Raw genomic sequence first — 14,682 nt, 5'->3', positions numbered from 1 at the left:
CTAACTGGCAGCTTGGAGCCACCCACGTCTGGCTGTGCCCAGCTAAGGTCAGCCAAGCCCAGACGAGTGGGAGAGAATAAAGGATTGCTGTTTTATGCCACTGGGTATCAGGGTGTTTTATTATCCAGTATTATTGTTAGGCAATAATGAACTGTAATTTTAAAAAAATCTTAGCTTCATTCTTGTTTATAAAAACATGAGACAACTTTTTAACTTACAGCAGTTTAGTTATTAGTTATCATCATAGTGCATCAGTAGCAAAATTCTATTTTTATGGAATGAAGTAGAACCTGGTCTTCCTATAAAAATATATCTTATGAAAAAGTTAAATACACAGCTGAACTAGAAACAATTTGTTCTGAAATAATTCCATTTGAATAACGATGAAAAATAGCACCTCATCCTATTCCCTCTTAACTATACTCACAAAAATCAAATACAAAATAATTTAATAGACCAAAGGTCTGAGAGTACCCTATTTCCTTTGAGAAAAAGTAAAAAACATCATCAGTGCTACAGTGTTAACTATCTTATATAATATCACGTATTTGCCCTACGTTAAAAACTTTTAGGCATCAATACTTATTAAATTCTACTAATTTATGTGTCAATACTGATCTTACAGTAGTTAGGAGATTTTGCAGTAAGAGAGATCTGCATTTGAGGACTGGATCTCTTTGACTTACTTGCTGAGCATCCTTTGGCTTATTATTTAACTTCCTTGAGTTTCTTCTAAGAAATTTCAATTTCCTCATCTATATAAAATGGAAATAACAGTACTTATACCTTACTGAGTTAGTGTAAAAGTCAGAAAACATACATTGACAACTCAGTCCAGTGTTGGTCACAGGGTAAGTGCTCATTAAGGACTTTCGATTATTATATAGCCATCATTATATGCCTTCTCTCTTCTCTCAAAAAAAAGCAAAGTATGAATTTTTAAAAAACCAAACAATAAGGGGTTGGTGGTAGAGATTATTGTTCTCTGACCATAACTGTAGCAAAACTTCTATCTCACAACTCGCATTAGAAATAATACTCATGAAGGAATGTCCATCCATCTCTAGAAATTCTGAATATTATCCTGAATCAAGGAGTTATTTATCAGATGCAAATTGCTTTGGCCTCTTGCCCACAATGTTTTACCGCATCACTTTATTGGCTTGCCTCCAAGGACATTATAAATGGTTGTATCGAAGTCCCTACTATATATACTGTAAAGATCCTATTAAAAATACATTTCTATTATAATGTGCCCCCCTTTATGAGATTATATAGCATAGCAATTTCTCTTAGGTTTCTACAAGGTCGGCCATACTCCTATAAGCAACAGTTATTCTATAGGGGACGGGAAATGTATAAGCAATGTTTTTCTACTTTGTCTTGAGTATTAAAAATCCAAATTGTTTAAGTACCTTTGGTAATTGTATAGATCCTTTATTTCCCTTTGTCTTGATTTCTTCATTATATATTACATCTGGTACTTTATGTCTTCGGTAAACCCTCTCAAATTCTTATTGGAATAAGGATAATGAATTGATTATAAATGAATAGAGGTACTTTACTTCGTAATTTTAGGCTCTTACCTGAAAATTATGAATGTTATTCTGGGTTTATAAGTTGGTAAAGCTCTGGAGGGCTTTCCGCCATCTTCACGTCCGGGCTATTTTAAGACCCATTTTCCAAACACTCTTGTGTTTGCTATTACACTCTGCCTGAAATAACCTCGCTGCATTCTTCATTCAGCTACTTCTCATTCTTTAGACTCCCTCTTTGATTACCGGCTCTTGTGGCAAGCGTTTCCTGAGCCCCTGCACCTTGCTGTGCATTTTGGTGTGGGTGGGTCTCTCTCTGTCTCCAGAGCTCCGTACCACACAGGCCTTCCCACATAGTGCTGTAGTCACCATGCTGTCTCACCCAGCACACTGTGAGCATCTGAAGACAGGGCCTCTATAATTCACTCATTTTTTTGCATCAACAGTGCAATGCCAAACACAGTGTGTGACTTAGAGCAAATACTCACTAAACGTCCACTGAATAGAGTAGGCTTTTATTTGAAACTTATTAATATACTTATTAGTATAGTATAGGTCTGGTAAATGTTTTCTAACATCAACTTTCTGAAGTGACAAATCAGATATTTACATCATAAGCATAATCAATATTAATATTAAAGCTGCAAAGTTTTCCTATAAACTTACTTTAGTCTGTTAAATTCTTCTAGAACAGCAATTAATTCTTGGATGATAAAAATTTTCTACTTAAGTTACATTTATTCATTAAAACTGAACTTAAGGTTCATATTAAACAGAAACTACAAAGTTTACAAGTTTTTGAATGATGTTTTCTTTCCAAAATACTATAAATTGACAATATTAAATTGGGAGTTTTTTATTTTTAGTATAGAGAACTTTAAAGTTTAATAAGTTTCAAATACAGATTTAAAACCTAAAGTAAATATTTAATGGGAGAATATCTGCATTAGCATATACAAAGGTTTGCTTTTTTCAGCTATTAGTCCTGCCTGTCTCTGAAAAACAGAAATTTAAAAATTGATAGAGTTGGGACTTCCCTGGAGGTCCAGTGGTTAGGACTCCATGCTTCCACTGCGGGGGGCACAGGTTCAATCTCTGGTCAGGGAACTAAAATCACACAAGCCACACAGTGTGGCAAAAAAAAACAAACAAAAAAAATTTGATAGAGTTGATAGCAAAATCATTTCATCATTTAGCATTTTACTTACTCCATCAGCAAGGTATTTATATAGTCATTTCCATCCATATGGCCAAACTGAAAATCCCTAATCAACAACAACCAAAAAGAACAGAGAAGGAGAGAACAATATTAAATACAAAAAAAGATAAATATAAAGCACTGAATTTAGGGTTTGGTAAGCATGCAAACACTGTAAACATTTAACATATCAATCACAATAAATATAAAAAAGTACGAATTCTACTGGCTTTTGAGATACAAACACGTGACAAATTAAGCAAATTTTAAGACATTTCTATTTTGTTTCATACTGTGTAACACAAGAAATACATATATCATTGATATATCATTAGAAGACTTAGACTAAAAAGGGCATAATAATTAAGTAATGCAACAAATTTATATTGACTGTCTTTTATGACAGTAACAAACTGATTTAGCATACAGGAAAAAATATCACCTATTTTTTATGTTCCATTATTCTTTGAGTTCCTGTTAAATCATCATCTGTCTGTATCTGACTTGTGATTGCTCATTTAATTTTATCTCAAATGTATGAGTATACAGGCAACCTCCTTTTATTGAGCTTTGCTTTACTGCAGTTCCCAGGTACTATGTTTTTTTTACAAATTGAAGGTTTCTGGCAACCCTGCTTTGAGTGAGTCTATCTGTGCTATTTTTCCAACAGCATTTGCTCATTTCGTGTCGCTGTGTCACATTTTTGGTAATTCTCACAATATTTCGAACTTTTTTCATTATTATTATATCTGCTCTGGCGATCTGTGAGCAGTGATTTTTGATGTTACCATTGTGATGTTCGGGGTGCCACGAACTCTGCCCATACAAGACTTTGAATTTAAGCAATAAATGTTTTGTGTGTTCTGACTGCTTCACCAACCAGCTGTTCCCCCACCTCTCTCCCTCCCCCTCTCCCAGGGCCTCCCTATTCCTTGAGACACAACAATATTGAAATCAGACCAGTTAATAACACTACAATGGCCTCTAAATGTTCAAGTGTAAGAGTCCCACGTCTTTCACTTTAAATCAAAAGCTATAAAAGATCAAGCTTAGTAAGGAAGGGAAGTTGAAAGCTCAGATAGGCTTAAAGCTAGGCCTCTTCCAGCAAACAATTAGCAAACAAGTTGTGAATGCAAAGGAAAACTTCTTGAAGGAAATTAAAAGTGCTACTCCAGTGAATACAAATGTTAAGAAAGTAAAACAACCTTATTACTGATATGCAGAAAAGTTTTTGTGGTCTGGGTAGAAGATCAAACCAGCCACAATATTTCCTTAAAGCGAAGCCTAATACAAAGCAAGGCCCTAACTCTCTTCAATTCTATGAAGGCTAAGAGAGGAGAGGAAGCTGTAGAAGAAAAGTCTGAAGCTAGCAGAGGTGGGTTCATGAGGTTTAAGGAAAGAAGCCATCTTCGTAACATGAAAGTGCAAGGTAAATCAGCGAGTGCTGATGTAGAAGCTGCAGCAAGTTATCCAGAAGGTCTAGCTAAGATAAATCTTCAAGGTGGCTACACTAAACAACAGATTTTCAGTGTAGATGAAACAGCCTTAAACTGGAAGAAGCCGCCATCTAGGACTTTCTAGCTAGAGAGGAGAAGTCAACAATGCCTGGCTTCAAAACTTCAAAGGACAGGCTGACTATCTTGTGAGGGGCAAATATAGTTGGTGACTTTAAGTTGAAGCCGATGCTCATTTACCATTCTGAAAATACTAGGGTCCTTAAGATTTATGCTAAATCTATCCTGCCTTTTGCCCTACAAATGAACAACAAAGCCTGGATGCAGCACATCTATTTACAACATGGCTTACTGAATATTTTAAGCCCCACTGTTGAGACCTACTGCTCAGAAAAAAAAAGATTCCTTTCAAAATATTACTGCTCATTGACAATGCACTTGGGTCACCCAAGAGCTCTGATGGAGATGCACAATAAGATTAATGTTGTTTTCACTCCTGCTAACACAACACCCATTCTGCAGCTCATGGATCAAGGAGTCAGTCATTTTGACTTTCAAGTCTTCTTATTGAAGAAACGCGTTTCCTAAGGCCACAGCTGCCATAGATAGTGATTCCTCTCATGAATCTGGGCAAAGTAAACTGAAAACCTCTGGCAAGGCTTCACCACTCTAGATGCCATTAAGAACATTCATGATTCACAGGAAGAGGTCAAATATCAACATTAACAGGAGTTTGGAAGAAGCTGATTCCAACCCTCATGGATGATTTTGAGGGGTTCAAGATTTCAGGAGAGGAAGTCACTGCAGATGTGGTGAATACAGTAAGAAAACTAGACTTAGAAGTGGAGCCTGAAGATGTGACTGAATTGGTATAATCTTGTGATAAAACTCGAATGGCTGAGGAGCTGCTTCTTACGGGTGAGCAAACAAAGTGGTTCCAGGAATCCACTCCTGGTGAAGAGGCTGCGAAGACTACTGAAATGACAACATTTAGAGGATTTAGAATATTACATAAACTTAGTTGACAAAGGAGCAAGGTTTGAGAGGACTGCTTCAGATTTTGAAAGATGTTCTACTATGGGTAAAATGCTACCAATGCTACGGAGAAATCGTTCATGAAAGGAAGAGTCAATGGATGAGGCAAACTTCACCATTGTCCCATTTTAAGAAAAAGCCACAGCCACCCTGACCTGCAGTGCCACCACCCTGGTCAGTCAGAAGCCATCAACATCGGGGCAAGGCCCTCCACCAGTAAAAAGATTACAACTCACTGAAGCCTGAGATGATGGTCAGCATTTTTAAAGTACGTACAGTTTTTAGACACAATGCTACTGCACACTTAATATACAAAAACATAACTTTTATATGTACTAGGAAACCAAAAATTTCATGTGACTTGCTGTACTGCACTGGGCTGGAGCAAAGCCCGCAATACCTCTGAGGTATATGCCTGTATGTGCATATTTTCTTACCACCAACTTATCCCAAATCCTATCAAGACTCAGGTATGATACAAATATAAGTTTTTTTTAAACTTGTAAGACACATATCAATAAACTTCAAGTCCAAACAATTCATACTGAAATGCTACATGCTGTAATTCACTTCAGCTCCTTGATTCATCTTTGAAAGTATGAAATACTCCTACTTTTGCTTTACTGTATTACAAGACCTAATTAGACAAAGATAATGGAGACTTCCAGAATGCAAATACCTACCTGTGGAACTGGTCTCTATAATCTCTAGCAACTTCCTGAATAATTGACTTTAATCTGTGAGAAAACAAAAAATACATGAATATTCCATTTCATCAACTTGAAAAATATAATTATTCAATTATAATATATGCTGCCTTATCTAATATCTAACACTGCAGGAAAAGTAAGATACTATGTCAAGTTTATCTGAAGCCATGTAAAGTCTGAACTGGATGATATTTGAAGCTTACAGCTATTTCAAGGCACCATACCTGGTATGTTCAACTGATGTATTTTTCTCATCAATTACTGCAATAGCCACAAGCTTTCCTGAAATTAAGAATGACATATCTAAATTCAATAATCCTCATTAAACTTTTCAATTATTACTGTAGCAATGAATAGGAAAATAGTATATAGTTTCCAGAATTCAATTCCAATTATCTTAAACATGTTATGCTTAGCAGAGTGAAACAATGAACTGTTGACTCCAAGTGATAAATTCCCACCTACCTCCCATCCCTGAAATGTAAATATCAATAATAGTAAATATTTAACAATTCATATACTCAAATTGTTATGTTTTTCACACAACCCACACACTAAAGTAAGTATTTTGTTGAAAACTAAAACTGTAAGGAACCAGTTGATAAAAGAAATATACTAAGAATTACTACAGCTCTGAAAAAATGGTACAGAACAAGAAAATGATTTTTACCATGTTATTCCCTTTGGTACCACGGGCCACTGTTTGCTAGTAATTAATGCACAAAATAAAACTGACTCAAATTTATTTAACCCTCAACAGAACATAAATCATATTCATCTCTGACATCCTCCAGGACGGCAGCGTGACGTAACAACCAGAGCACTGGTATGGAAGTCAGAAGACCAGGCCCTGCAATCCAGCAGGGTCTATTATGGTCCAGGCCTGGGAGAACAACAGTGAGGCACAGCGTCCATTAGCCACGTGCCTTAACCTCAGCGGACGCCAACTTATTTTAGAAACTATTATCTATTTCAAAGTCATCTGGAGAGATGAATGAGATGACATGTACAAAAATACTGGGATAGTTTCTGGCTCAGAGTAGGTATATAAACGTAGGATTAAATCGACAATCTTTCAATCTCATCCCCATATCTTCTCTAATTTCATACTTAAATTCTATACAAACTTTAAATTCTACACAATCTTGACGCTTCTTTTAACCCTCAGCTAAAAACATTAGTTCATAATGTTTATTTCCCCTCTTGAAATATTACTGCATTTACTGTTCAGTGTTTGGTTTTTACTGTTATTTCTTTAATTTAAAGTGCTTCATGAGTTTTTTCAAAATGCCTACAACATGTCCAGCATCTTCCCACAGGCCGACACAGGTAGTTTCTCGCGTATTAAGTTCACAGTTACCGGGCACTGAGCAATGTAGCCGGCACAGGGCTAGTTCCCGAGGCCGCAGTGAGGAGCACACAGACACAGCTCTGCACGTGGGGAAGACAATCACACACGCAGACGTGTGGTGAACAGTCAGAAGACTCTGGGAGGACGAGGACGTGGGGTTTATAAAAGAACATTTTGTAAGAGTAAACTAATGTAGTTCCAGGGGGTTAGTGAAAGACTTTCCTAAGAAAGCAGTATTTGGTCTGACTTTGACAGATGAATATAAATTCACTACACTTTTCCAGGCAAAGAAAACAGAATGTTTGAAGGTGCTCTGATGCAAGGTGCACAGCCTTTTCAGGAAACTGAACAGTCAGCGTGGCCGGAGACGGGAGAGAGTGAGACAAAACAGGAAAGTAAGCAGGAGTCGGAAGATGCAGGGACCTGCAGTCGCCATAAGTCCTGAAACTACACTAGGTGTCTGAAGCCACCGAGAGCCAGGAGCCTGTTGCGGGGCTTGTATGACAAGTGGCCAGGCAGGACCACAAGTGGGGCACAGCCGAAGCTGACACCCAACCAGGGCAATTACGCTGGGAACACAAAGACACACTGCCATAGCCAACTTCTTTCCAAATCAATCTGGGAGAAGGCACTGAAGAGCTTTGGCAAAGCTGCCAATTTTAACTGCCGCCTCCTACGATGCTGTACTGACAGTAGAACTACCGTATTCCTACATTCTCCCCCTTTTCCCTTCACACGGGCCTGCATGAATCAGCAAGTAAACCCACAGTCTCTGACAGTATCTACGTCAACTTCCAATACTGAGCTAATACACACCTCCCTCTGTAAGGAAAGCAAAGACAGAAGCATCACCAGACACAGAACATTAAAAGAAGACTCAGGAACCAGAACAAATACCATTCTGTGAAAGTTACAAAGTAATAGAAAAATGTGTTAGAGTGCTTCTAATTTGTATTCTTAACCAGATCCAAGAGCAGGACATCATGAAGAGGAAACTCTATGCCTATTATTTCTCAGATAAAAAAATTGAGGCTTGAGTAACATTTTCCCATTCTTTTAATCTAAAACTATACTTTCATCCAACTATCATAAAGTTGTGAATGGACACAAATGTGGCAACAATAACCATGACTTATTTCTTATTTGTAATTCATTATAAATTTACAAAACACTTCCTCCTAAAATTTACATGGTTAGCTTCTTACAGTTTTTGTAGTTCACATCTATTTGAGACCAGTCCTTACAGCTGTAGTTCCTTACAGCTTTCTTTTTTGCATCTATATTTATATTTGCTTTGCTTATCATTTTCAATTACATAACTTCAAGAAACCATGCCAATCTGATGCCCACAGTTTCTTCACAGGTAAAAGCAGGCTTTCAAAGGTTGTGATAATTTGTATTCCAACTCCTATTACAAAATCAGCGTCCTGCAGACAGCTTTCTGGTTGGTTATTTTTTCTCATTTCCTTATTCTCCAGGCTCTGTTTTCCCTGTCACTATCACTTCTATTAGTAAACCCTTTCTAGCTAATCTTTATTCCACATGCAAAGGTATGTTCTTTGGTTAATATTAATCTATATTCCCATAAAGTTGAAGTGGCATTCAGGTCTGAAAGAAGGAATGATATTATGAAATAGAACTTAAAAAATTCATTTTCTACAGATTGAAGTTATCAGTTAAGGAAAAGTTTTGTAGTGTGATGGAGAGTTGTATATATGCTTGTTACCGGTATCTCCAAGTTCATACAAGAGGAAGCCATCCATTGTAAGATAATTCTGAAACCTCTCCCTGTTGATCCAAGATGATAGATCACCATCTTCATACTCTTAAAAAAACAAAACAAAGTTGATAAATTATAGTGTAAATATGACGTTAAAATGTTTATAATGTTTAATCTAGCAGCATGTATAAAATGCCTGACATAGGATCATAATCTTAAATTCATAAATTTCATTTTAAGAAAGCTATTTGAAGCAATCAAATGTAAAAAAAGGATTAATGCACAAAATAATTCATCATTATAGCACCACTGAAAATAGCAAAAGATAGATAAATAAAAATAAATAACTGAAATATCCTAAACAGGAAATAATTTAAATCGTTATGGTACATGTTGAGAAAGACCATTTATAGATTTTAGAAAATTATAATAATTAAGTGGTAAAGCAGGTGACAAAACAATATTACAACATGACTGTAACTCTGTAAAAAATAAAGTATGAAAAAAACTGATAGAATGATAAAATGAAGGCATATATATACTCCTATTAAATAGTTTTCCTGAGTTGATGGTTATTCTTGGATGATGGCATTATGGGCAATTTTTATTATAATTTCTTTGTTCTCTATTTTATGACACTTTGACCCCAGTTTACAACCCTCCTTCATATGTAAAACAAACTCACATATAAAGTCACACATACTGTATCAGCCCTTTTCAACGTCAAATACTTCCTCTGGTAAGCAGACAGGAAACATTTACAATATCCAAGAGAATTATATCCTGATTAGAAATATAATTCTGAAGTAATTCTGAAAAATTATTACAACTGCATGAAAAAGAAGTTGATGTAAAAGCCTACCAATATGGATGAAGACTGGATTTTACTGATTTCTTGAAAGATGTGCTTTTTCTGTCACTTGCATTGCTAAACAAAACATTTTCAAATTATCAAACCTATAAAATAAGTAATATAATGCAAATCTGAAAGTATTTATGGATTTGGATTTATGAATTAGGAAAACAAACATAAAACTAGAAGTTGATTATTGGGCCATAATCTCCACTCCAGATCAAAAGCAAATTTTCTAAAGATTATTCACAAAAGCGATAAATCTAAAACTCATTAGGAAATAAACCATCCTCCTAAGCCCCATCCCACTGTTCCTGAAATTATTAACAACAATGTAATAGTAGGATAAGCATTCAAAGTAACCTTTTATCTGAAGACTTCAGGCAGGTTCTAAGAACTGACTACTGCAGTTAGAAAATGTTGGCCTTCAAAACAGCTGTAGATGCTAAACACATTACCCCTCTCTTTCTCATGCATCGGAGGCCACATGTAAAACATGGATGGGGAAGGGCACTTCTTAGCCATTATTTAGACTTAAATGTATTCTTTAATAAAGAAAATCAGGCCTTTTTCAAAAAAAAGCGAAGTGGCTCTCTGAGTTAAGAAACTCATAATGCAACTAGAACAAGAGATTTGAAGGCTGAATCTTGATTATATCATGTATGATTTTAACTTGGAAAAAACAAAAACAATCTCTTTAATCCTGTTTGTTTATAAAACAGTAAGACTGCTGATCTCAAAAGATTGTTATAATTATCAAATAAGACAATATATTGAATATACTAAGTGCTTATCATACAAGGAGTGTAGATAAAGAATAAGTGGATGGAATATGAATTTTCATATTTCAAATATGAAATATGAAATATGAACATATTTCAAATAAGTTCCTCTTAATTTCCTTTTTAAGCCCAATGTCTCATGCAGCCATTCAACAAATATCCAATGAATGAGCAAAGGAATGAACCTGCAATTTAACTACATATCTCTCTCCTTTATCTAACATTCTTAGTTACCCCCTCTGTAATCTCAGGATATTTATCTATCTGCCTTACTACCAGATTCAGGTGAGAATGAAATGAAAATGTCAAGTTAAGCAAATAGATAGCACCTGCTGCACAAACATAACAGGTAAGTGGTGGCTATTATACTACATCAAGGAATAAACACGGTCCTCACATCTATCTAAAGATAGGGAAGCTATAAGATTTTATAACGGCTTTGTCTTCATGTTACTGTCAAAACAATTAAAATGCTCCTTTGACTAAAACAAGACAATCAAAATATTCCTTTTATTAGATATTCTTCTATTCATTTGAGTCATTTAAGCAACTCAAAGCTTACAGCTCTCAAACACTTCTAGTTTCTTCTCCGTCACAAAATAATATGACTGAGCAGGACCCCTCAGGGGCAGTCCTGGGCGACCCTTCCCCCATATTCTCTGCTTATGTAACCGTATCTGATGCACATTTCCTGAGTTGTTTTGATGACCAGGAGCACTTATCCCCCAGGCCTACTGGAGCCTAAGGATTGATAATGTTAACTGACACGGCCCTTGCTGTTACCTCACCATCAACCAATCAGAGGACTGTGCACCAGCGGATCACATACCCTATGACTCCCCTCCCTCACCTGGCCTTTGAGCACTAGCTGCCCTGGACTCCTTGCTTGGCGCCCTGCACTGAAGCTGCCCTTTCCTTCACCACAACCTGGCGTCAGCAGATTGGCTTTACTGCACACAGGAGAGTGGACCCAAGTTTGGTTCAGTAAAAATAACTCTCTAGGATGTTTCTGATATGAATAAAATGGTCCCTATCTGTGCTCTCCAACAAAAGCCACACAAGGCCACTGAGTATATGAAAAGTAGCTAGTAAGAATGAGAAACTGAATTTTTTATTTCATTAATCGTATGTAATTTACAATGTTACTAACATCGCTAGTAGGTGAGATTTTTGCATTCGCTTTTGCTTTTGAGTGGCTGTGTACTGTCCAACAGATGTCGAGTTTCAGTGCTTCCTGAAATCAGAACTATCTCCCCATGCCCCTGTGAGTTTGCTGCACTGCCCTAAGCTACTTCAAAGCCCAGTTTGCGAACTCTGGTAGTAAGTATTTGATAATACCAAGGAATTACTGTTAATTTTGTTAAGTGTTATAATAGCGTGTGGTTATCTTAAAAAAAGAAACTCCAAAAAGCCCACATTTTTAAAGAAATGCATAATAAACATATAGTCAGGGACGCATAATGAAGCACATAGCGATGAAATGCCACTGGGATTTGCCAAAATGCTTCAACAAAGAAAAAAAAATTGTTGAAGCAAACGTGGTAAGATCTTAGTAACTGTCTCACCTGGGTGACAGGTATGTATGTAGAGTCTTATTATTTTAGCATTCTCTTTACTATAATGTGTGTTTGATATAATAAAAATATTTTAAAAATAGACCAAGTATTTGCTTCAACAAAGAAATGCTGAATAGCAGGTGGGTGGTTACTTCTGTCAGGGAGGGAGAGAAAAGGCCACAGAAGAATACCCCAGGGCTTTACCACTATTGAAGATAGTTTATTTCTTTCACATCTTTGTGTGTCTCAAATGTTAGACCTTTTTAAAATTAATTTTGAATATTTTAAAGTAATGTATAGAAATTGCCTAGGGCTCATTTCTAAAAAAGGCAAATGATCTGACAAAAAAAGAAATTTACTGTAGCCAAACTCAGAATGAAAGAACACTGAGTGGAAAAACTAAACTTGAAGGGTAAGAAAAACCTAACAGTCATTCAACTAATGGGAAATGTAAGCAGTAGCTGCATTTACTAAATCTTTCATCAACACCTAAGCCCTATAATAGACACAACATTGTAATTATAAAGTGTTTACATGAGTTAAAACTTTGGAACTTACCATCATAAACAAAGTAAGTTTCATCTTTGAAAACAAGCACAGCAGGCATCTCTTTCAGGGTCACATACTGCGAAAATCAGAAAAAAATTTCAGTTGGTAGCCATGAGTTCAAAAGCATTGAAAGTTACCAGGGGGAGAAAAGAACACAATGATGACAACCACAAAAAAGTTACCAACAGTTAAAAAGAACACAGTCAATCCCTAGCTGATCCAAGGACTCGGCCCAATATCACTTTATACACCCCCTGGCACGGTGCCGTTTGCTATGGTGAAACCAAGAAATATTCTTAGAGCTGTGAACAGACTCAAAGATATCACAGGAAGTGAAGGCCAGGAGGCACTCTGAAACAGCGGAAGAGCAGGGGCTAAGGTAGCAATCGGCATAGGTAGGTTCTCCACAACACTCCCAGGCTGTGAAACAACGAGTCCATCACTTCATCCGGGGAGTCGGCTTCCCGTGAATCAAGGACTCTGAGCACCCACCTCACTGGGGAGTCAGGAGAGTGAGATCTGCTAACACACGTTGAGAGGTGAGCGCACGCTTAAACGATAAACTGCTTTATGAATGGGAACTTACAGTGGCAATCGATAATAAGGAATCCATTCAGTGGGTACCTGCTTCTTATACCTGTGTTGTACTTATTTCAAAATAATAAAATTACAGTAGAGAAATCAGTATTAGAGCAGAAAAGATATAATTTAGGTAAGCCACACAGAATTACTACATGAGTATGGTAATACTGAGCATAACAACAAATAAATCAGTAGATAGCTAGTAAAGTAAAAATAATAATAAAATAAAAAATAAGGACAGCTATCCTGGAAAGATTAAAAAGGGAGGAAGGTATGTCGCAGGTGATCTAGAATGCTCTGGTTACATTACAGCACCATGAAAATAACTATTGTAAGGGCGGTGGTAAAGCTCTCAGGTGAGGCTCTACCATCCAGCATGCCTCTATTCACCCATGGTCGGCAACTCATCCACACAGGTACCCTGGGAGTATTTCACAGCATTCAGCATCTCTCCCTTTCAAGGGTATCCCTGAGTGAGCCAGTCTCTGAAACCACACCAGTGAGTCATTTGTCCCCATTACTCCTCTGAAACTGTTTCTCTTAAAACCACCAACAACCTCTATGGGGACAAACACCATGGTTCTTTCCTCTCCTCACCTTGGTTGCTTCACAGCATCTTGCACAGTTGGCCACTCCTTTCTTAAACACTTTTTATCTTGGCTTCCCATTCACCTTGTTTTCCTACTTTACTGACAATTTCTTCTCATTGTCCTTTGCTGTTAGGACCTGGACCCTCTTATCTCCCACCAGATTTGCATCCCGCGTCTAAGAAGTTTATTTCATTTATGCAGCCGTGACTTATCTCCAAACCCTTATCTGATGCCTGTACTTGGATGCCTAATACATCAACTTAAATTAAAATAAACCTTCAAAACTCCATCACTCCTCCCATACTCCAACTTGTTCCTTCCCCAGTATTCCCCAGCTCATAAATAACACCACCATCTAACCAGTTGTTCAGGCCAAAAACCTAAAAGTCATCCTTGATGCACCTCTTTTCCTCTAGAACAAGCTCAAAAAATTCTATCTCCAAATACAATTCTTTCACTTCTTCCTAATTCTCTTACTAACTTTCAAGCCTAAATCCTAGATTACTTCAAGAGTTCAGCTGAGCTTCCTGATCTAGTCTCATCCTGATCCAATTGTTTCTGCACTTAGCACAGAGTAATGTCCTTAAAATGAACTTGAGACCAAGTCCTCACATGCGTGGCCATGACCTAGAAGGCCTCCACTGGCCTCTGCCTACCTCCCATCTCCTTCCTCACTGCAGTTCAGCCACACTGGCTACTGCTCTGTTACTCCACTATGCCAGGCAGGTTCTCATCTTGGCCATCTGTAATGTCTGTTCCTTGCTTCT

General features: G+C 37.0%; 1 protein-coding gene across 1 annotated transcript in view; it reads right to left on the bottom strand.

Moving 5' to 3' along the window:
* Positions 1-14,682, bottom strand: part of TMX3 (thioredoxin related transmembrane protein 3) — a 42,819-nt gene that overhangs the window by 7,675 nt on the left and 20,462 nt on the right. Inside the window, exons 9-13 of the mRNA XM_007189939.2 lie at positions 12,753-12,819; positions 9,010-9,108; positions 6,157-6,214; positions 5,906-5,959; positions 2,744-2,800 (exon numbers count right to left, since the gene is read on the bottom strand). Coding sequence (XP_007190001.1) covers positions 2,744-2,800; positions 5,906-5,959; positions 6,157-6,214; positions 9,010-9,108; positions 12,753-12,819 — 335 coding nt within the window. The remainder of the gene's footprint in view (positions 1-2,743; positions 2,801-5,905; positions 5,960-6,156; positions 6,215-9,009; positions 9,109-12,752; positions 12,820-14,682) is intronic.

Source organism: Balaenoptera acutorostrata, chromosome 13 (genome assembly GCF_949987535.1).
Source record: "Balaenoptera acutorostrata chromosome 13, mBalAcu1.1, whole genome shotgun sequence".
NCBI lineage: Eukaryota > Metazoa > Chordata > Mammalia > Artiodactyla > Balaenopteridae > Balaenoptera > Balaenoptera acutorostrata.
The sequence above is the reverse complement of the archived record's forward strand: the minus strand, read 5'-3'. Positions and strand labels throughout refer to the sequence as shown.